Below are 23121 nucleotides of genomic sequence, written 5' to 3'. Positions count from 1 at the left end.
CACAGCTGGTGGTGGGGGCCCAACTTCAACAATGTGGCCACACTAGAGTGTAAGCCTCTGGTCGCCCAATTGCTTGGGTTGCTTTTGTTTTTATTTTTAGTTTTTGATGTTTTTAGTTCAGAGAACCAGAAATCTGAATTTTATGTAACATGTTCCACTGCTGAGATTTGGCCTAACTCAAATGTTTGTAGAGTACTGTACAGACCTACCAGCCCCATCTACAGCAGAGAAGGCCCGTGGGCTGCTGGTTTGCAACCTCTAGTACAGTCCCTTCGTGTCAACATTAAAAACTCATGATGTGGCCGAAACCGGTTTGGCTCAGTGGATAGAGCGTCGGCCTGCGGACTCAAGGGTCCCGGGTTCGATTCCGGTCAAGGGCATGTGCCTTGGTTGTGGGCACATCCCCAGTAGGGGGTGTGCAAGGAGGCAGCTCATCGATGTTTCTCTCTCATCGATGTTTCTAACTCTATCCCTCTCTCTTCCTCTCTGTAAAAAATCAATAAAATATATTTTAAAAAAAACAAAAAATAACAAAACAACTCATGATGTGCCCTGGCCCGTTTGGCTCAGTGGATAAGAGCGTCGGCCTGAGGACTCAAGAGTCCCAGGTTCGATTCTGGTCAAGGGCATGTACCTTGGTTGTGGGCACATCCCCAGTAGGGGGTGTGCAAGAGGCAGCTGATTGATGTTACTCTCTCATCGATGTTTCTGGCTCTCTATCCCTCTCCCTTCCTCTCTATAAAAAATCAATAAAATACATTTTTTTAAAAAAATCATGATGTGCCCTGACCGGTTTTCTCAGTGTTTAGAGCGTCAGCCCACAGACCAAAGGGTCTCAGGTTCGATTCCCGGTCAAGGGCATGTACCTCGGTTGCAGGTTTGATCCCCAGCCTCGGTGGGGGCATGTGGGGGAGGTAACCAGTCAATGTGTCTCTCTTGCATCAGTGTTTCTGTCTCTCCCTCTTCCACTCTGTCTGAAGACCAATGGAAAAATTTCCTCAGGTGAGAATTAAAAAAAAAAAGTAGTGGTGATTATTGTCTTCCTGGAATGTAAATAGCAGGTACCCAAAGGCATTCATTTTTAAAAATATATATTTTTATTGATTTTCAGAGAGGAAGAGAGAGAGAGAAACATCAGTGATGAGAGAGAATCATTGATTGGCTGCCTCCTGTACACCCCCCACTGGGGATCGAGCCCACAACCCAAGCATGTGCCTTTGACTGGAATCAAACCTGGGACCCCACAGTCCATAGGCTGATGCTCTATCCACTTTGTCAAACCAGTTAGGGCCCCAAAGGCATTCTTTTTTTTTTTTTAACAGTATTCGAAACAGGAAGGCAGTGAATTATACCAACAATGAAAATCTTTAAATAAAAACAAGCATGTACATACTCATCTTAACTATGAAAAATAAAAAATATATGTTCAGAAAGATTAGAAAAACTGAGAGAGATGTAAATTGAGGTTAATGTTTACTGGGTGTTATAAAGTTGTGTTAGCACATTAGCTGGCATACTTGCTTCTTCCTGAAGTGTAAGTGCTCACATCAGCTGTATAGCGCTCAAGGAATTTTCACAAGCAAAGTATACTCCTGTCATCTGCACCCAGAGCGAGACCCAGGGGCACCCCCCAAGGGAACCATCGTCCTGACTACTGACTCTTCAGATCTGTTTTGCCTGGTTTCACACTTTGTTTTTTGAAACATACTGTATTTACTCTTGTGTCTGTCTTCCTTATCTCTTTTAGGTTCATATGCTTTTAGGTTCATCCATATCATTGCATGATCCATTCTTGTTCCCATGGTGCATCTGTCAGCCTCAGAGTCAGAGCAGGGAGGATGCCCACGGTGGTTATCCATTCTGTTGATAGGCATCTGAGTGGTTGTTTCCAATGTAGAGCTATTACAAATGGTACCGCTGTGAGCATTCTGCTTCCTGTACCGTATATACACAATAGGCACACATTTTGATAGGTGTATTTTATACCAGGAGAAGAATAACTGAGTCCTGGGTATGCATGTGTTCAGTAAAAGTGTACTTGCTGACCTTACACCAGGGGAATGGGAGTACTCTCCATCCCTGGTGGGCAGGTAGTGATTTGCATTTCTTTGACAGTTAATGAAGTTGAGCACCTTTCCAGGTATTTATTTACATTTACATACTCTCAGGATGTCCTTCTTTGTGAAGTTTTGTGTTTTTCTGTTCAGTTGCCTGCCTTTTCCTGAGTGTTCATTGTTAACTCAGAGTGAGTCCACTGGTGATCATGTGTGTTGGACAAATCTTCTGCTCGGTCCATGGCTTGACTTCCATGTCTGAATCCACTCCTTTGATGAACTGGAGTTTTTAACCTTAATAGAATCCCATTGGTCCTTGTTTTCCTTTATGGTTGACACTTTCTGGCTCTGGTTTGAGAAGTCACTGCCTATTCCCAGGTCAGGAAGATGCTCTCCTCTGCCTCCTTCTCAGCATGCTTCAGAGATGACTGTTGTCCCAGCTGTACTTCCAGGACCCATTTAGTGAGAAATGTGTGTTGACCAGAAACATCAGTAAAGGTTTTGAACTAATTTGCAGTTTATTCACAGCAGCATGTACAGGCATTTGAAAAGTAGGGGTAGGACATACTGGGGGATACCTTCCAGTCATGTGGACACATGCTGGGTACTACCCACCTGATCTGCAGGCTGCTCAACGTGCTGGAGGCTCCAGGCATGGCAACCAAGGACCCAGGAGCTGGCAGATTCCATCTCAGCCTGTCCATGCCCAGAATGCATGCACCCAGTTCATCTCATGTCTTCAGAATACTTCAGTGCCAGGAACTGTGCTAATGACCCTGGAAACAAAATGGACAAACAGGATTTCCCCTTTGAAGGGCTGAGGGTCTAATTTGAGGGAGCTCTTTGCATAAACAAATATATGACAGCGTGCCTCCAAAGTCCTGATGGATTTCAGTGCCTAAGATATTGGAGAGTTAGGAAGCGGGAGGCGTCAAGAAAGCCTTGTATAGAAGCAGCCCTGAAGTTATCAGTGGGGTGGGTGGATGGATGGGTGATTTCAGGTTTCCCTTAAAATTGACATTATGCTTCATGGAGCAGTAAAGTGAAACCTGTTCATTCTCATACATGGTTGGTAGCAGAACAACGTGACACAGCCTCTTCAGAGAACAATTTGGCAGCATCTGTCAAAATATAAATTGCATGTCCTTTCTGCATCTGACCTAGGTAGACACTGGGCTACAGGGACTGTGTCAGGGTCAATACCCAGAAGTAGAATAGCGTGACCTGGCTCTTCCACTCTGTTAGTTTATCCAACACATGCACTCAGGTTCACAAAGATATTCTTGCATCATTGTTAGTAGCATCAGAATATTGTAAACAAACTAAATATCCGTCAACAAGGGAGCACTTTAATTACGGTACATCCATAATACGCTGCAGTGTCACAGAGCTATCACCTAGAAGGTGGCAGCTCTCCAGGCACTGTGCTGGGACAGTCCCAGGGTACACCTTGAAGACAGCGAGGTGAGAGCCTTGCACTCTGGTTGCTCCTGTCCCAGTTTAGGAATGGGGACAGGTTAAGATGTGTGTGTTGTGTGTGTCTATCCACACCTATTCCTGGACAGAGGGATGGATCTGTTCTGATTAATTTTTTTTTTTTTTTACCATGTGCATGTATTACCTACTAAATGCCACGTGATATCCTTGCTTGGACCCTGAAACAGAAACAGAACATTAATGGAAAACTGGTGGCATCTAAAAAAAGTGGAGTTCAGCTACTAGTGATGTGCCAATGTTGAATTTTTCAATTCAACAGATGTCTTGTAGCAGCATAAGATAGTAACATTAGGGGACACTGGGTGAGGAGTATCCACAACTCTCTATATTATCTTTGCAACTTTTCTCTAAATCTAAAATCATCACGAAATTAAAAATTTATTAAACTTTTTTTAATGAAACCTGTCAAGTTATATCTATAAAATTATGTCAGAATGAGCAGATTTAGAAAGTTAAGGTTCATTCCCTTCCCTCCTGTCCTCTTGGTTTAGGTCGAAGAATTCCATCCACCGACACCAACCCGCCATGTGGCGGGAAGGGCTTCAAACTCCGGAGACAGCCTTCAGAGCCCAGGCGAAGCTGCTGTTGACTCAGCCTCAGCCTCAGCCTCAGTGGTGAAGTAGGTGGTCCTGAAAGCTAACAGGAGGGCTGGGCCCTGCTGCCAGGCTTCGCCTAGCTGGTCTGGGGTCTTCGTGCAAAAAAGAGTCGCAAAAATTGACCAGTCTGTTTCCTCTTCGAAGACTAGCAGTGCTGTTTCAGTCTTCGGACTTTTGTTATGTAAAGACTCTGGGGGACAAAGGGACTCCATCACTGGCTTTTGACCTGTTGAAAAGGAACATGTAATTGTATGGATGGTAGGATCCAATTGTTGCGTCGTTTTGTAATCAAGATTTTATGTAACATTTGTAAAGGGAAATGAGCACTTTCATCATTCTTGAGGAAAAGAAGACCTCGTGGAGATTATAATTTCCTTCGTTTCACATTACCACTGTTCTGGGGAGTTGTATAATTTAAAATGTGGTAGCATATCGTTAAGTGGAGGGATGGCGATTATTATCTGAAGGTAAAATGGGTTATTTATCGGACTGATGGAAATGATTGCATCCATCTCCAGAGCACTTTCCATTGCATACATTAGTCCAGGATACATACAGTAAGTTCACAACAACAATAGCCCGCAGCTCAGCCTCTGTTTGCATTCTGACCCTGTCCTGTACGTGTCACCAAACTCATTATTGGCACCTTCTGTAATAAGCTCTAAGGATCAGGGGTGGTGGTGGAGAAGCTGACTGGAGTAAATCAAATTGCATATGTTTAAACTGACTAACTGGTTTAAAAAGAAGGAAAAGAAAGTAGTGTAAATACTGTCAATTTTTTATTTAACCCAAATATTTTGGTGGGGGAAACAATTATCTGTTGGTTAGCCTATGTAAAGTTGTAGTTCATATTTATGAGACCATTGCTTAAAAAGTATAAATTATGTAAATATGGTAATAAATTCTGTGTTTCATTCCATTTAATCTTGCCCCATCTTGCATATGCCAACCCCATTTTCAGCCTGTCCACAGGAGACTCTTCAAAGCACATTTATGTTGTACAAAAGCATAGAGCCTTAGCTTATAGTCTTTAAAGATTCCCTGCCTTTCTTTCCTTCCATCCCCCTTCCGAAGCCCATCTGGAAATCATAACATAGACATATGCCACTTGGACAAGCCTGACTAGCCCTTCCTAGCCTTGGGGTAAAAAATTGAGCTCTAAGCTCAGGTCATTTACCTGGTCTTGGTAATAAGTTTCTTTTCACTTTTAACATCGGCCTCAGACCAACTGTTTGAAGAGAGCTTTCCTTGTTAACAATTTAGCTTATCTTTCCGGTTCCCTTTTCCCCCCTGCCTCTGTTAGTGGTTAACACTCTTTTCCCTCAGGGAGCCTAATGAGGTTTTTAATATAATCTAAAAATAAAGCACTGAAGTGAAGTTGGTGAAAATTTGTCCCTGGTCTAATTTGGCACCCTTCCAACCTGAGTATTGTAAGGGAAGGAAATTTACAAGATTATATAGGAAATGAAACAGCTTGAATTTCAAACTAAATTGTGTTTTCAGAGCTCTCCTTAAACTGAACAGTCAAAACTTTTAAAAATAATTGTTATTTCTTTGTGCACCCCACTTGATATGGGTAGATTTTAATGAGAAAATTATAACTCAGATGAAGTACAAAACGATTCCCTTCTCCCTGGTGAATATCTCAAGCATTTGAAATTGCTTGTTTTTTATTAAAATCCGATAGAAGGAATGTAGTTAGTGAAAATTCTAACATCGTTTTGTTTAAAATACATGTAGACTCTATAGTCACTCCCATCTCCCCCCGCCAGCCCCCACCCCCACCCCCCGCCCCAGCATCTTGCTTTCAGAAAAAACAAATGATTGTAAGGACTGGCTCTTTGCACCTGAAAGTGGCTTCACTTTATTTCATATACTAGTACACCCAGGTGGATGGGGGTACTTGGCCACTGCCCTGGTCCATCCCTAGCATTCCCACTCTGGGCCTCTGTCTCCACGACAACAAAATAAAAACAAAGGTTGCTTGGCTCCTTCCCGAAAAGACAATGATCGTGTGGCCCCTTATTTCCTATTTTACCAAAAGATGGTGCAAATCTGTGACCTTCACAATATTTCCACCAAACCTGTCATTTAATGTTTACGATTTCATGGTGTCTGGGTGCACAGGGAAAAACAAAGTGCTTGCTTGCTTCACCTTACTGGTGAGGCGAATAAATGCCTCTGATCCTGTTTTGACCTTGACTGTCTTCAGCCCCAAATGGGTCCATCCTGGTAGCCCTGCAGCGAGTTCTCCGCCATTTCTCAGACACCTTCCAGCATGTAGAGAGAGATTCTCTTTGACTGCAGCCACATATTTTATCCGCAGAATGATGGCGTATGGCATGTGCAGCACTAGCCGCTATTCTTCACGCGTTTCTGGGCCTCTCCTCCCCTCACTTCCATCAGTCATCTCAGAAATTGACATGGCACCATTCTTGTGCAATATCTTTTTAATCCTTAACAACAGCAACAGATTGCTCTCTCAGATCTACAATTCACACACAATGAAACAGAGAAAAGGGTTTTCATTTATTTTGTTTGCTTATGAAATGCAAAGATGAATATTAAAGTCAGAAGCAGTGTTTCATTTTGAACACACTTTGGATGTTAACCTGACTGAGCAATGATCTGATACACATTTCATACATTCTTTGTTCTTATTTCTTAAGAGAAAAGGCCAGATTTCAAAGGAATTGAGGTCTAATCCATCCATAAAAATCTTTTGGTTCCCTTATGACACAAGGGCATTTTTTTTTTAAACTTTAGGGACTGAAAAGAGAAAAATCATTAATTAGCTGCAAGTGTATATTGATTCCTCTCAGAGAAATTGAAATAAGCTCTTTGCAGGTGTCTAATCCTAGTCACCATTGGTCTCCAGAAGTCTCCTTCCACATAAGTGTTTTTCTGATCCTCTGATAACTAATTAACTATCATTTGGTGATTAAAAGAACAAAGTAAGAGTATGATCAAGTGTCCTTCATTTCAATTTCTCTTTAAGAAGTGATTGGGGAGAAGTACCTGGTTGCAGACCCTTCAGGTTCCAAATGAACCCTCCATCACCTGCTTCTCATCCACAGGCAGAATAAGTTCCACAGATAACAACAGGAAGGTTTAATTCCTTTAGAGTAACATACTTCTGCCCATGTATGATTATGTTTGAAGTGCCTGCCTCCCCCAATTTGAAAGGGTCAGGTCTTTTGTCTGAGAAGCTTGATCTCTTCTAAGAGGGCTGGGGTCCTCCTTGAGGTCATCAGTTATCATTCTTTTTAAATATATAAAGAAAATCATGTTTAATTTCTCTGCTTCTCTTTAAGTCTTGTATTTATTTCTTTTCAGTCCTCAAGAAGGAAAACAGGTTCTAGGAGGCCTTCTAAATTAAACGGGAGCTACAGTAATGAAAACGTCCATTAGAGAACCATTCCCTGGCTTCCCTGGGGACATGGAGCCAGAAGGCCTGCACTTCTCTGGCTGTGTCAGCAAGGGCAGGTCTGATGCAGATGCGAGGCGCTAATGGGCAGGTCAGCCTCAGAGCTTGAAAAGGTATTCATGGTCATGGGCATCTGTTATAGTCTGAGAATGAATGGCAAAAGAGGTTGTATTAATTCTTATAAGCATTTTTCACTCGTTTTAAAACTGAAAACATGATCCACGGCCCCTTGATGTGTAAGATAGAGGCGCAGAGTATATTATGTGCACAACAGATGTCTTTGCAGGAACCTGCATAGGTAATGAGAGAATCCTTTCCTTCTGGGGAAACGTTGCTGGAATTCCCTTAACTCTGATCTACTTTAGAACATTGTGTGGAAATGACAACACCCAGACTCAGGCTCTCCAAACTCACTTGGCTGTAAATATTCCTCCTAACCCTCTAGTAAAAACTAAAAGACAGTGATGAGGCTGATAGTGTAACCCTGTCAACAATCTTTTTATTTACATTTGTCTTAGAAGGACTAGCAGCATGACTTCTGTTAATTAGTCACTCCAAGAGGTGGTTTACCTCTTGACAGTTCATATTTTTTAAAGGAAGAAATGGAATGTACCTTTAAGGATCGAGTTGTTACTGGATACCTGACTTCAATTAGCATGGTCCATCAACAATTTTAAAATGATGCAAGGTAATGTATAGGAGAAAAATAAATAGTCCAAGCAATGATTCATCCAGGAGATGGACCTTATACTGTGTAGTTTTAGAAGAGGGAGGTGGGGTGGGATTCAGCCCAGAATTGAAACAAACAGCCTTTGCCAGTTTCTCTTGACAGCAGAGTTACTGGTCTTGACTTCCAGTAATAGCAATCCAGACAATTTGATTATCTGATTTGCAGGAAACATTAATGGAATGCTGGGGCATTTGTTCTGTTCTTTGTGCAAATGAAATTCTAAAGGAATATTAGGAGGGTGTTACATTTCTCAGTAGCCTCCACTTTTTCAATCCAAGAGAATAAGTGAGAGATCTGTGGTGATGAAGTTTCATTAGACGTAATGAAGAAAGTGAAAAAATAGAACCAAAAATGTCCATATTTCTCAGTTTGTCCTTCAGAATTCTTTTCTTAGCATATAGGAAAATGATTTACTTCCCAAATCAAGAAGGGCTTCTACTAGCATAGATCAACTTTAATTTGAGGGTCTGTCCCATCAGGAATAACTAATATCTATGTTCTTTCTTTATAGAGTATAATCAATTGTAGATATGCTAGAATATTTGGGTCTTCCAAACAAAAGGATTCAGAAGTTTAATGAAAAGAAAAACCTTTCATCTTTTCTTTTTATTACATCGAACATTTTAGATAGTAATATTAGAATGTGTCATTAGTAGATACTGAATTAAAATCATGGAGCCTTAAATTTAACAAGAAAATGTTTTCATTTATTGCCAGTTCATTTTCAGATCTGCATGGTGCCCAGTGCCTCATCAAAATGCTTCATAATTGAAACAAACAAAATTCAGGATAGCCTTCCATGAACAGGAATTCAAGTGCCAAGAATTCAGCCAATTAATGGCAAATCCTAAGACAGCAATGATTTTTTTTTTTGAAATTGCCTCCTTTAATTGGCAGTTTTAAATGGTAAACCTTAATGTTCTTAATCATGCCACAGAAATAAGACATGCCAGTCTTCATACCACGTCTTAAATGTAGGAGCTTTTCAGAGCTTCTGGAAGCAAATTATTTAATATCAGTGCTCCTTTAGAGAAGGTCATTTTTAAAGTAGCGTTCCACACATAGGGCCATTTATCTGTACTCAGAACTGAAATCGTTCCCCAAAGCCCCGTCATGTTGTAGAAACAGCCAGGAGCGTGGGGCGGGCCTGTGTGGACAAGGCAGCGCACCCCTACTTGGAACACGGTCAGCACACAGCAGTGGTGACTTCACTTTGAGGCTTCATCTTAATCTCGTTTGTCCTTTATGAATATTTTCATTAAATTTACCCTGGAATAATCAGGTTTACTCCCTGAGAAATTTCAAAAGCAGGGCTTGAATTTGTGTACCTCCTTTACTTTATGTATGAGGTTATGACATAATTGATGAAACCTTCCTTAATATGGATCATACCCATGATGTCAGAGTGACCGGTCGATTCAGTGCAGGAAAAATTATCGGTAGCTGGCCAGTCAGGACAGCTGATTGGTAGCTCTGTTTTTAAACCATTTGTCGTGTTGTGTGGACAGAGCTTTATTGCTCTGGGAAAGATTTTCTTTTTCACTCTCCTCGAGCTCCGTCTTTCTATCATCTCACTTTATGAGTCACTCACGTAGTTGTCAATCATGCCTCTGACCTTCTTAAGAATTGATGTCTTGCCTTCTCTGTGATCGAAGCGGACTTCTTACCTTATTTCTCTTCTCATTTTGCAGTGGGCTGTCCCTTAAAGTCACAGGGCACCATCCACCTCCTTAGTGCACACGACAGTCCTGTGCTACCTCCCACAAGCACTGTAGGGCTTGCTCTCCACGTCCAACAAGAGAGACGAGACACAAACAGTGCCGTCAGAAAACAAGGCTAATTTTAGGTGAAGAACTCCCATATTTTGAGAGAGGCAGTGGGCAGCACTAACTTAAGTGGCAACATGACTTGAGTGACAAAATGTTTTCTAGCACTGGTGATGAGATAGTGTGAGTGTCAGAACTTCGCTTAGTGTGTAATAGAGTATTGTCAACGGATGTGACAATCCAAGTCCAATCTTGAAGGGAAGCAGATATGGAGTGTGGAAGTGAGCCTAGACATTAAATTTTTTAAAAGCTAAGCCCTCATACCAGCAATTCTTATTTCTCCTAAGAATGTCATGCCTTTTTAAGACCTGATGCAAGGAGTAAGATACTTGTGCCTTTTATAATAACATCTATTACGAAAAAAATAAAATGAATTTGCTTCCAGTTTAGGCCGCTTGGTAGCACTATAAGCAGCCCAGATGTATAGCCGTGGCTTCCCTGCATGACGCATTGCTTGATTACCTGTGATGAACTATTGTAATGATGGCTTGCCAAGCTTATATGGATGTTTAAAGACTTTATTTTTGCAGTCTTAACCTTGGGCTGGACCTGAGTCTATAGGTAAACCATATGATATCTGTGCTGTTTGTAGATGCTGACACAAGGAAACTAGATCTTTGGATTTTTGTTGTAAGATTTTTCTGTTTTTACTTAGCCAGTGATAGATAGTTTGCAGATGGTGGTTGATTTGGCATACTTTTAAACTATATTGTTTTAGCTTGAATATTATATCATCAACTTTTATAGAGGATAACGTGCTAAATCACAACAAAATTTGTTGTAAGAAGGTTGTAAACATTTTCTTAATAAAATGCTATGTTTATAAATATATGCGTTTGCCTTTCAAATGGTTTCTCTTTGTAATAGTATACATCACACATTTTTCTTAATCCAATATTTTGAAGTCCCTTTAAAATTATGTTTGAAAACCGAAGTAGCAGAACTCTGATAGTTCTGGCGTGTGGTGAGCAGCAAGCTAAGCGTATGTACTGATTTAGCCGCCCAGCGTCCTGCATCTTCGTATACAACCCCTCTCCCCCTTCACGTCCTTGCCTGCTTCCATAGTTATATGGGGCGTGGTGCTGGCAGCCTGCAGTGTCGGAGGAAATTCTGCTTCCTTCCAGGTAAGGAACAGTGAGGTGCCTTGCTTGGTTCTTGGGAGAAAAGCTTTAGGCCATCATCTATTATTGGGGGATTTCATCAAAGGAGCCAATAAATTTACATTCTGGTGTTGACTTTAACTCTGGAATCCCCCAGGGCCACTCACTGCCTGCAGAGGTACATCACACACTCGTGTTCTCTGTGAGATCCCTCTTACATAGGAGCACATCTGTCTATATTTTGTGGTTGTGTTGAGAGACCCAGAGAGGACTTGAGGCAGACAGGCTTGGGTGTGAGTCTCAGCCTGGCCCCTTTCTAGACTGTGCAGTTCTAGACAGAGACCTTGGCCTCTCTGAGTTTCCTTACCTTTACCTGTAAAGTGGGAAGATAAGAGAGCATACCCATGCAGTTCCATACTTTGGCAAGATACCTATATAACCGGCATTTTAGCACAGCACGGATAAAGAGGAAGCACATATTATTAGTTTTTAAAAGCTATCTCCCTGCTAACCCACAGTTGATTCAGTTAAAATAACTATTTGTTATGATTTTGGTATTTTACTTGTTTTTTGCAATTTTTGAATTATGTACAGAAAATGCCATACATCTTGTGTCCACCTCAATACATTTTTATATCCACACAACCACCCCTCATGTCGAAAAACGGAACATCAACAACATCCCAGAAGCCCTTTCCTGTGTCCCCTTCCCATCACTATCCTGTTTTCTAACACCACAGATTAGTTTTGAACTTGACATAGTCACTGTATGGAATCATAGGTTATGTACTCTAGGGCTGGGCTTCATTCAACATGGCATATAGTATTTGCGCTCATTCTCACTGCTATGTAGTATTCCACTAATAGCCATTCTAAGTTGATAGGCATGGCATTATCTCCAGATTTTTGCTGTTATGAATGTACCACAACAAACATTCTTTGGCGCCCAAATACAGATTTCTATTGGACATATACCTGGGAGTGGAATTACTGGGTCATAGGAGAGTACTGTATCTGTAGGTTGGTTGGTTGGTTTTTGCTTTAGTAGATAACAGTTTTCTAAAGTGGCATAGCAATATAACAAGATGCCCAGTTGCTTGGCATCCTTACCAACACCTGGTACTCCATTTCAGCCATGCTGGCAGGTGTATCTTCTTTTCTTTTTTTTTCATAATTTAGAAATTTTTATTTATTGATTTTTATTTTTTTTTTTGCAATGGTATCTTTTAGTGGGATTTTCATTTTCCTATTAGATGGATGTTTTTCTGCAGGGCTTTTAAATTGTGCCTGAAAGGGAGTATATTTCTTAGTACCGTATTTTCCGGCATGTAAGACGACTGGGCATATAGAAGATTTTCCTGGGTTAAAAAGTCGTCTTAGACGCCGGAAAATATGGTACCTCTCTTCTGTTGTTGCATATAGTACCCACACCCATAGCTGGAGCTGTGTGGGGGGGAGGGAGGAGATGGAGGAGAAGGTTGCAGGGCTGGTGCACAGCCACGGCCCTCAGCCCTCCATCAGGCTACTTGATCAGAAAGATCAGAGAAAGCTATAAACAAAGTTGAAAGGTGAACCAAACACTGGGGAAAACGTTTTTGCTACATTGATAGCGGAATAGGTTCCTGTCTCCAGTCTACTGAGAATGTCTACAAAGCAAAAAGAAGAGCCTTCAAAAGGAAAATAAAAAGACCCATTACATAAAAAGGCAATTCCCGAAAAAGAAAATGCAGTAAATTAATAAATAAAAGTCTAAAGCACACGGATGCGCCCCCGGGTCCAGGTGAGGCCATGTGTCCCTGGATCCGGGTGAGGCCTCGAGCACCTAGGTCCGGGTGAGGCCACGCGCCCCTGGGTCTGGGAGAGGCCACACACCCCTGGGTCCGGGTGAGGCCATGTGTCCCTGGATCCGGGTGAGGCTGGGTCCCGGGTCTGGGTGAGGCCTCGCGCACCTAGCTCCGGGTGAGGCCACGTGCCCCTGGGTCTGGGAGAGGCCACGCGCCCCCGGGTCTGGGTGAGGCCATGTGTCCCTGGATCTGGGTGAGGCCTCGCGCACCTAGGTCCTGGTGAGGCCACGTGCCCCTGGGTCTGGGAGAGGCCACGCGCCCCCAGGTCTGGGTGAGGCCACGTTCACCTGAGTCCGGGTGAAGCCGTGCCCCTGAGTCCGGCCGAGACCAAACCAGAGGGAGTCGGAGCTCCGTTACCACCTTTTGTCCACCATCCAGAGCTGAGGGGTCAGTGCTGACATGTACACATAAGGAACTGGTGGACATTGAAATTGGGTCTCTAAAGAACTGTTGGTCCAGAAAGAAACTCACTACAGATTGATTCATTTGCCTGTCAGCATAACTATTATTGCTCGTCTCACATTCAGTTCTTATAAGTATATCTCTAGTGACACATGATCTCGTTCATCTAGAGGAAATGATGAACAACATAGACTGAGGAACAAGAACAGAACCAGAAACAAGGAGGCATCGATCGGACTATCGGGCCTCAGAGGGAGGATAGGGGAGGTTGGGGGGAGGGGGGAGAGATCAACCAAAGGACTTGTGTGCATGCATATGAGCCTATCCAACGGTTAAGTTCAACAGGGGGTTGGGGCATCCGTGGGGAGGGGTGTGGGATGGGAATGGGGTATGAGGACAAATATGTGACACCTTAATCAATAAAGAAATTTTTAAAAAATAAATAAATAAATAAATAAAAAGGAAAATTGGCAAATTAAATAAATAAATAAATAAATAAATAAATTAATAAATAAAAGTCTAAAGCACACGAATGCCCATCCAAGCAGCAATGAACTCGCCTTTGGCCTGTTGGTGACCGTGAAGGGGAGGAACCCTCACCTAAAACCCTTTGCGGTGGGCGGGCGGGTGGAGCACCTTCGCTCTGGACAGGACCCTCCCCGTGATCCACAGCGACAGTCATCGAGCCGGAGGTGCCAGGCCGGAGAGTTGCAAACAAACCGCCTGGCTGAGCACAGGCAGTACGTCCTTGTTTACAACTTTTGGAAAAGGAACCTGAACAGCTGCAAACACATTACATGGCCGGCTGTGCCCAGCATACAGCTAAATGAGAAAAGGAGGCCACGCTTCAGAATGTGTGCAGAGTGCGACTCCATCTAACCGGACAAACGGTGCACCTGCACAGGTGCATGCCTTCTGAATCTGGAAACGTGTGCTCCAAGACGTTAGCAGTGCTTTCTCTGAGGAGAAGGGCTTGAATGACATAACTACCACCATTTTTCACTTCCTGTTTTATATGTATTTCTATACTTTTAAATTTCATTTTCATATTTGACACATATTTTTTCAAGCTGTCCTAAATCCTCTTAGAAGGGGGAGTATAAATAAATTCAGGGTCTCCCAAAAAATGTGTACACACTTTGAATGATTGTAAAGTCAGCGTTTATTAACATACAATTTATTTTCAATTTAAAAGAATACAGAAATGAATAATTTTTTTGTCAATGCCTATTTTCAAACGATGACTGTTTTGGTTCAGGCATTGCTGATAATGCAAAGCAATGGAACTGCAAACATCAAGAATCATTTCGGTACTTATGTGCCCTCAATTCATCGACTGTTGCCAGTTTTGTACCATAAACTTTATCTTTTATTTTTTTTATTTTTTTTTAATATATTTTATTGATTTTTTACAGAGAGGAAGAGAGAGGGATAGACAGTTAGAAACATCGATGAGAGAGAAACATCGATCAGCTGCCTCTTGCACACCCCCTACTGGGGATGTGCCCGCAACCAAGGCACATGCCCTTGACCGGAATCGAACCTGGGACCCTTGAGTCCGCAGGCTGACGCTCTATCCACTGAGCCACACCGGTTTCAGCAACTTTATCTTTTATGTACTAGAGGCCCGGTGCACGGGATTCGTGCACTGGTGGGGGGCGTGGCCTGCGGGGATCAGCCTGCTGTGGGAGCGCCACTCATCCCAGTCAGCCCAGTGGCTATGGACCCGCCCTCTGAGCAGCCGCTCACTGGTCCAGCATCTTCTGTGGAGCCGGAGCACTTGCCTCTCCAGGGGACCCAGTCGGGGCAGGGCCCAGGGACAATAGCACTGAGAGGCGGCAGAGTAGGCCTCAGTCCCACGGCGGCCAGGAACCCGCCTCCCAGCCTCTGTGGTCAGCTCTGTGAGCCCGGCGGCAGGTGTGCAGCCTGCAGGCGTCCAGAGGAGGCAGCAGGGAGTGAGGAGGAGGAGCCTGGGGCGAGGAGGTAATGATCACAGCCCGGGTTCCTGCCCATAGGCCCGGGGTTCACACAGGAGCAGCCACTCATCCCCATCAGCCACGCAGCGCTCCCACTGTGATAGCACACTGACCACCAGCTCCTGCGTTTAGCATCTGCCCCCCTGGTGGTCAGTGTGCATTTAACAACTGGTTGACCGGTCGTGCTGTTCATTCCGCCGTTCGGTCGCTGGGCTTTTATTATATAGGATTCCCATAAAAAAAAAAAAAGTCTAGTGGCACTTTAGGATAAATTTTCTTTGTCCAAAGCTTAGTCTGGCTTCACCCATTATTTCAAATCAGTTAAACCTGAAAAGGAGTGAAAATTAAGTGAGTTATCAGCTATTAAAGTGTGTATACATTTTGGGGGGCACCCTATGTATGTTATAAAGGAGAATATTAATTATAGCCTGTCAAAATAACACTATGGCAAAAGCCAGTCTAATTTATAGATCCTAAGAAACAGAATGACTCTATGCCCAAAGGAAGAAACAAATTAGCACAAACGGGTATTTTAAATGCACACATGAAACAACTTTGCTTTATTTTCCTTCAAGCCACCATCTGCTTGCCTTAGAGCCGTGGTCGGCAAACTGCGGCTCGCGAGGAGCCACATGCGGCTCTTTGGCCCCTTGAGTGCGGCTCTTCCACAAAATACCACGGCCTGGGCAAGTCTATTTTGAAAAAGTGGCGTTAGAAGAAGTTTAAGTTTAAAAAATTTGGCTCTCAAAATAAATTTCAATCGTACTGTTGATATTTGGCTCTGTTGATTAATGAGTTTGCCGACCACTGCCTCAGAGCATATAAACTATAGACCCAGGTTTCTAAGCAACCTTAATTTTATGGCAGATTTTTTTTTTCCAATTCGGACTTAACAAGATTTGCATTAAGATGGTAAAATACAAAATAAAATGCAGAGCCTTTTAAAATGTTTAGTTGTTTGGCTTGTAATAAAGCTAGCTGAAAATATGATTCTCTACTGGAAATGTTGGTTGGTCAGCCTTCTAGAATGTACCCATCATGGGTATGAAAGCATCCCTTTTGGAGACCACTGCTGGAGGTTGCAAGACAGAGAAGCAGGACAACAGACACGGCTTGTCAGAATGCATCATTTTGTTAAATATGATTTTCATTGGACCTCGGATCATTTCAATTTTTTATTTTCAGCACAACCTTTGAATATCTTCCAAGAAACAACATAAGAATGCAAAGACCACTTTTTAAGAAATTTGTGTAAAGGTGATACAACCACAGATATCACTGTTAAAGGGGCGGAAAGCAGGACAATCAGAGAATCAGAATTCTCTGTATTTAATATTCAGTGTGCATGTTACCTTCAGGCCTCTGTTACATAAATGATGTGGAGAATTTTGTGGGAAAGCTACAAAGGCTCCAGTCTATTAGAGAAAGGGCATTTTTTAGAAGAAAAGTGTCAGGTTATGAATGATGGAAATGCAAGGTTAATGCACAGCGTGGGCACAGAAACCTCGCTGAGGTATACTATCATTAACATTAGCATTTCAATCAGCTGCTCCAGCCAGGGGGTCAGGCCATGTCTTCTTTGCATAGAAATGAGAACACATCATTGTTTATTGTTGTTTTCAAAATGAAAAAAAAAAAACTCACAAAAAAACAAGTAGACACTATGGCAATGGTGATGGGGGGGAGCGGGAGGGGGGCACTTTGTCAACAGGGAGATTTTTCACTCTGAACCAGTTAACAACCGGGCCCTTGGATCATAAAATACCCCACCGGAAATGTTATGCTTGAATTTATTTTTACATTTCATATTTCCAATGGGATAGCCCCATGTTAGAGAAGCAGGGTCCCTGTGGGGTTGTTCTCAAATTTCTTCTCCCCAAACTAGCCTCCCAAATGTAATAGGAGATGGGAGCATGGTGGCCAAGGGGCAGTTTTTATAAATGGCCTGCTGATGACATGGGGATGCTGGAAAGACAGCGAGTTTGAAGTTTAGAGTACTCCAAGTGGAGGTGCTGATTGTGGGGATCAGGTTACCCCTCCCTTCCCAAACCAGCTCAGCCGCCCCTGGGGGAAGAAGAGGCCCGTGGCCAACCAGGAAAGGCTCCTTGGCCTGAACTGGACTGAGATGGAGCGCAGGGTTGTGTGACCCGGAAATCTTCAAGAGCGCGTTTCCAGAGTGGACTGACATTGTGGTTACTTGGGATAGTCTCTGAAATGATGACTCGGGGCTCATTTCTCAAAGGGGACTTCAAGTCCAGCCAGAAGACATGTAGTTTGCTGACTCAGTGGCTATGCTCAACCTTTGGCTGCCTCCTCTGCCAGTGGGGGTGTGATTTTAGTTGCTAAATGATAACGGTGCAGATTTTACGGGGCTGCTATGAATAGCTGATGGAGACAAGTAGTCAAGCTATATAAATCAATATTGTTAATCACACCAATGATAAATACTTAAATCCCATGATTAGCCCTAGCATCTGACTGCCCGTGGCACAATCACGCACATTGAGGGCCCACTATTTTCCCCATAGGTCCGTGAGGGATTTCTTCATTGTTTGTCTATTACAGCATAAAAGTATAAAAGTTTGCCTTTATTTTCCATAACGCTGTAGTTTAAAAAACACACCCACACATGCCTGTGATTACCCACAAAATACAAAATGAAGAGAAGACAAATTACTTAAATTGCAAAGCCAAATGAGAAAGAGACAAAAGGTTCCTTGTAGCTCTGGCTGCAGGAGAATCACAGGATCAGAGGGGGTTGAGCAGGGGCGGAAAGGGAAGGACAGGACAGCTGAAGAGGCGGGTGCCTGCAGGGCAGACAGGCCTGCAGCTGACCGCCACCCAGAGATTAGTGTCGCCCCCTCCCTTCCAGGTACCAGCTTGGGGAAGCTGATCCATCATCATTTATTATTCGCACTGTGGAATGTTCACATATTCCTCCACTGCAAAGCCCGCCATCTTGGACTCAGAAAAATAAATAAAAAGAAAAAACCAGGGAGGGTTTTAGGACTCCTCTTAGATAGCACGCATTATCACAGCACAAATAAATTACGACCCCATTAGGGAGCTCATCTTCTGAGAGATAAGGACTGTACTTTTGTGATGCCTTTCCCACAGGAGGAAATAACAGAAGGCATTCACTCAATGTTCCTTTTTCTAATTGCTACAATTTAAGAATCATTTGCTTTGATTTAAAACATTTAAAGATCTGGGAGGTGGGATGCCATGACTGGGTTACCACCGAAGGCTCTGTTCCTGCATGTGCTGTGTTTGGGGTGAGGGGCGTTTCACTGTAGGATGAACCCATGATTACACTATGGGATGAACTTAACTTGTGTTTACTCATTGAATCCTCCCCGAACCTGAGAGGTAGAAACCTTCATTATTCCCCACCTTACGGATAAGGAAACTGAGGCACCATTATTGAGAAGGAGAAAATCAGGCCCCGACAGCCATGTGCTGGCCTGGCACTCACAGCTGGCCTGGTGGTCTCTCTCCCTGAACATAAGCAGTTCCACAGGACACATGGCCACTCCGTGACTATGGTGGGTAAAGACACAAGACCCCTCTGTTACCATTCTGAGCCCAGACCAAAAAGAGCATTGCCCACATCCCCCCAGTGGATCCGACATCCTGCCTCCCGGCTGATCTGAAGGAGAGTTAGGCTGGCTGGAGTCTGCCCTCCCTTTCTAGCCACCCCATCATACAGTTACCTCCATCTGGCAGCATCTAACCAGGAGCAAAGCCCCTCTTCCTCCCCCAACCCTGCGTCACTTCCCCAGGTGAGCTTGCCTCCTCCCGTCCCCCTCCCTCCTTTTGTCTCCCTCCCTCCCCCCTGCTGCAGTGGAACCCCAACTGGGTCAGGTGTGGCCTGGGGCCTTGCTTGGGCTTGAGGGTGCCCGTGCCAACAGATGTTCATTCACCCTCACTCCCAGGTCACAGGGAGGCCAGACAGCACCAGCAGGAAGCAATGGGGCCCATGGCAACAGTTTGGATTTTGTGAGAACACAGCTTTTGCTTTGCCTAGTATAATCTACATCGTGTAATGGTTTGTTTTTGTTTTTCCCCAGATAGAAAAGCAACGTGATGACAGTCACTTGAGAATCTGTGGCCCTAAGTGTTCCTGGGAGTGGGGCGCAGGAAAATGGAAATGGGGAAATTTTAAACCGCCTCCACCTGTCATACCTCTCCCTCCCCACTCCTCCCTGTGTCAGCCTCTGAGCTCCGAGGTCAGGTGGCAGGGACACCTCCTCTTCTGACCCCGAGGACTGGAGGCTGCTGCGGAATCTCTCTTAGAGGGCCCTGGCAGTGGCCAAAGGGTCAGAAAGACAGTGGAGGTGGGAGGACTCAACGCTGCATTCGCAAAGCAAGCCAGTTTTTTTAATTAGATCAATGAAATAGCAAAGTTTCTGATTTCATTTTTTTAGCTTTTAATTACTATGTCATTTAATTTCGGTGGCTTGGGGAGATGCTGATGGAGGTGATGAGGAGAGCGCTAACAGCCCTTGCCCCCAGACTCTCCCGGGTGGGGCCACTGCACGCCACCTTGCTTTGCTTTGTCTCCTGGCTGAACAGGGATAGAGGGGGCTGCGTGTCTTTTGTGTCTTGGTCCCCAGGCTCAGCCAGTGCACACCTCCATGAATGAAGGCCAAGGTCATACAGTGGAAAAGCACTAGGGCTTGGGGAAAAGAGGTGTACAGATTTTACCCACACACACATGTATCCCTGTCCCCCACCCCCATCCCAATACACTGGGAAGATCTGTGGGGACCCTGTAAACTCCCACACACACTCACCAAACATTTACTCAGAGCTCTGCTTCCCACTGCCCTGGGGGAACATTGAGGCAAATATGCCTGCCTTACCGCTAAGGAGCTTGGAATCTAATTATCTTCTAGAGATCCTTTGGGGATCTGCCTAATAAATCAATACCAATGATTTGTAATTAGAATATCCATTATTTGTATGCAAATGTGGCCTTCTGGATGCTTGGGGAAGAGTCCTAAGGATCTCCCCCATACCACTCCTCAAATTCTTCATTACATTACTTCACGCATCAAACATTTATTGATATTGGTGCCAGGTACAGAGATGGGGACCAGGAATCCACCTTCAGGACTAAAGAACTGAGAGAGATCAGGGTGTGGAGAAAACTTGCTTCTGGGGAGAAGGGGAAAGTCTTCTTATCCAGCCCCCCAAACCTCCCAACATCCACCTCATTCACTGAAACCCTCAACTGAGCAAGCAGCCCCTCCCAAGTTCTCCTGCCTGAGACTGGAGGGGCCCCCTCTCCGGGCAAGGTTTAGGCCATAGGACTGCACCCCTGTTTGTGGTGTAGGTCTGATTCTATGACCTCCCCAACCCCCATCCAGTCTGATTCTGAACTGCTATGTCTGCTTGGGTTTTTAAAAAGTCTTGTATATAAGCTAGTCCTGAATCTTCAAGGCCAGGTGACCCTGGGTCTCCCTCCCTTTCTTCCCTTCCCTTCCCTTCCCTTCCCTTCCCTTCCCTTCCCTTCCCTTCCCTTCCTTCCTCCCTTCCTCCCTTCCTCCTTTCCTTCTTTCCTTCCTTCCTTCCTTCCTTCCTTCCTTCCTTCCTTCCTTCCTTCCTTCCTTCCTTCCTTCCTTCCCTCCCTTCTTCACTATTCAGTTCTCCTCTATTAACTGTGGTGCTTCAAGCACTTGCTAGGTGCTGGAGGTAGGGTTGTTTTTATTTTGTTTTGTTTTTTTAAATCTTCACCCGAGGATATTTTTTCATTGATTTTTAGAGAGAGGGAAAGACAGAGAGAAATATCAATGTGAGAGAAACACATCCATCCATTGGTTGCCTCCTGCATGAACCACAACCAGGGCCAGGAAGGAGCCTGCAACCGTGGTACGTGCCCTCAACTGGAATCGAACCTAGGACCCTTTGGTCCGCAGGCCAACGCTCTATCCACTGGAGGTGGGGTTTTAAATCAGGGATGGATCACTCACTAAATTTGCTTCCGAATGGAGAGACAGACAACAGATAAATAAACAAATAAGTAATTCCACGTTGGCCAGGTGTGGGGAAGGAAACTGACTGACGTGGAAGCTGGGGTTGGACACTGGCATCAGGGAAGCCTTCCGGAACAGCGTCCAGCTCAGCTCACACCCATTCACAGTCACCTTTTCATAGAACCCCTCTCCCGAGGTTTGTTTCCGCCTGTGTGGATGTACCTCGTGTGCCCCCACCACCTGGAAGCAGCCTTCATACACCCCAGCACCTAGGACGGTGCCTGACATGCAGCAGGCATTCCAAGAAGTTGTCCAATGATGGTGACATTGTAGAGGCAGCCAAGGGAAGGGCAATGCAGGAGAGGGAATAGTGAGTGCAAAGGGCCTGTGGCAGAGCCACTGGGATTCTCCAGGGTGTCCTCTACATCCTCACTATGGGCCCCACTTCTGAGAAATGTGCCCCTACCCTGTCCCTGTGGTCTGTTTCATCCAAGTCCTTATTCTCCATCTCCTTTCTAACTCTTCATAGGTAAGTTTCTAAACCTCCTGTGCCCCTTTCCTCCTGTGTGAACCAGAGACAATAATGTTACCACCTTGCGGTGGTGGGAATGTGAGTGATACCTATGAGGCTGCCAGAACTGCCTGGCACGTGGCACTCGGTCATTGCTGGCTCAGCTGTTGTTACCAGTCCATCCTCCAGTCTGCTGCCCAAGAATCTCTGTGAAAAATGAGTTTGCAAAACGCAATGTGATGTCCTGGACTGGATCCTAGAATGGGAAGACGACATTAGTGGGGAAAGTGTGACAACCAAAACAGTCTGGGTTTAGTTAATTATAACATTTCGGTGTTGCTACCACAGTCATGTAAAGTGAAGTCAAACCATCACCTCGGGGTAACTGTGTGAGGTGGCAGATGGAACTCTGCACAACTTTTGCAGCTTCTCTGTAAACCTCAAATTATTGCAAGATATTTTTATTTAAAAACAATATATTATAACTTTTATATTTAAAAACAAACAACAAAATAATTTTAAAAATACATAGTAGTTGATCATGTTACTTCTCTGTATAACAACATTGGGATAGCCAAGGGTATCGAAGGAGAAACTCTAGACTCTCTAGCATAACAGGAGACCCTTCATCCCCCATCCTTGCTGGCTACACTTCTCAGGGCCTTGGTTTCCTCATCTGTAAAGTGAGGAATAAGTGATCCACCTGGGTATTGTGAGGATTAAATAAATTAACAGAAACAAAGCACTTACCACAGTACCTGGCCCACAGGTCCACACTCAGTACGATGGAAACAGATCCGAGAGAGAAGATTGAAGAAGCTGGCTTTGAAGACAGAGAAAGGGGCCATAAGCCAAGGAATATGGCCAATCTCCAGAAGCAAAGGACAAGGAGCCTCCAGATAGGACGCAGATAGATTTTAGCCTTGTAAAACCCAGTTTTGGATTTCTAATCCCCAAAACTGTAACTTGATGGATTTTGTGGTCATTTGTTATAGCACCACAGGAAACTGATACCTATGCTAATATACTGCCTGATACAGAGCAGAAACTAAATAAATTTGAGAAACTATTTTTACTCCTTGCCTTTCCTCAAACAGGCCCTGGAAGGCCATGTACCCCAGGGCCTTTGCATATGCTGTTCCTCCACTTGGAGAACCCTTCCTTCTCTTTCTGTCTAGCA

General features: G+C 44.1%; 1 protein-coding gene across 4 annotated transcripts in view; it reads left to right on the top strand.

Annotated features, from left to right (window-relative positions):
- The window catches only part of RAB22A (RAB22A, member RAS oncogene family), a 67179-nt gene extending 44202 nt beyond the window's left edge, over positions 1 to 22977 (top strand). For 2 of the 4 annotated variants that reach the window (XM_028145081.2, XM_008141209.3), the window contains one exon: positions 4043 to 5071. In XM_028145081.2, the coding sequence (XP_028000882.1) occupies positions 4043 to 4169 (127 nt within the window). In that variant the 3' untranslated portion in view covers positions 4170 to 5071. Of the gene's footprint in view, positions 1 to 4042; positions 5072 to 22710 lie in introns of those variants that run through there. The other 2 variants (XM_054723802.1, XM_054723801.1) reach the window with 2 other exon arrangements.
- The last annotated feature ends 144 nt before the right edge of the window (positions 22978 to 23121 follow it).

Source organism: Eptesicus fuscus, chromosome 12 (assembly GCF_027574615.1).
Source record: "Eptesicus fuscus isolate TK198812 chromosome 12, DD_ASM_mEF_20220401, whole genome shotgun sequence".
Lineage (NCBI taxonomy): Eukaryota > Metazoa > Chordata > Mammalia > Chiroptera > Vespertilionidae > Eptesicus > Eptesicus fuscus.
This window is presented reverse-complemented; position numbering and strand designations above follow the sequence as displayed.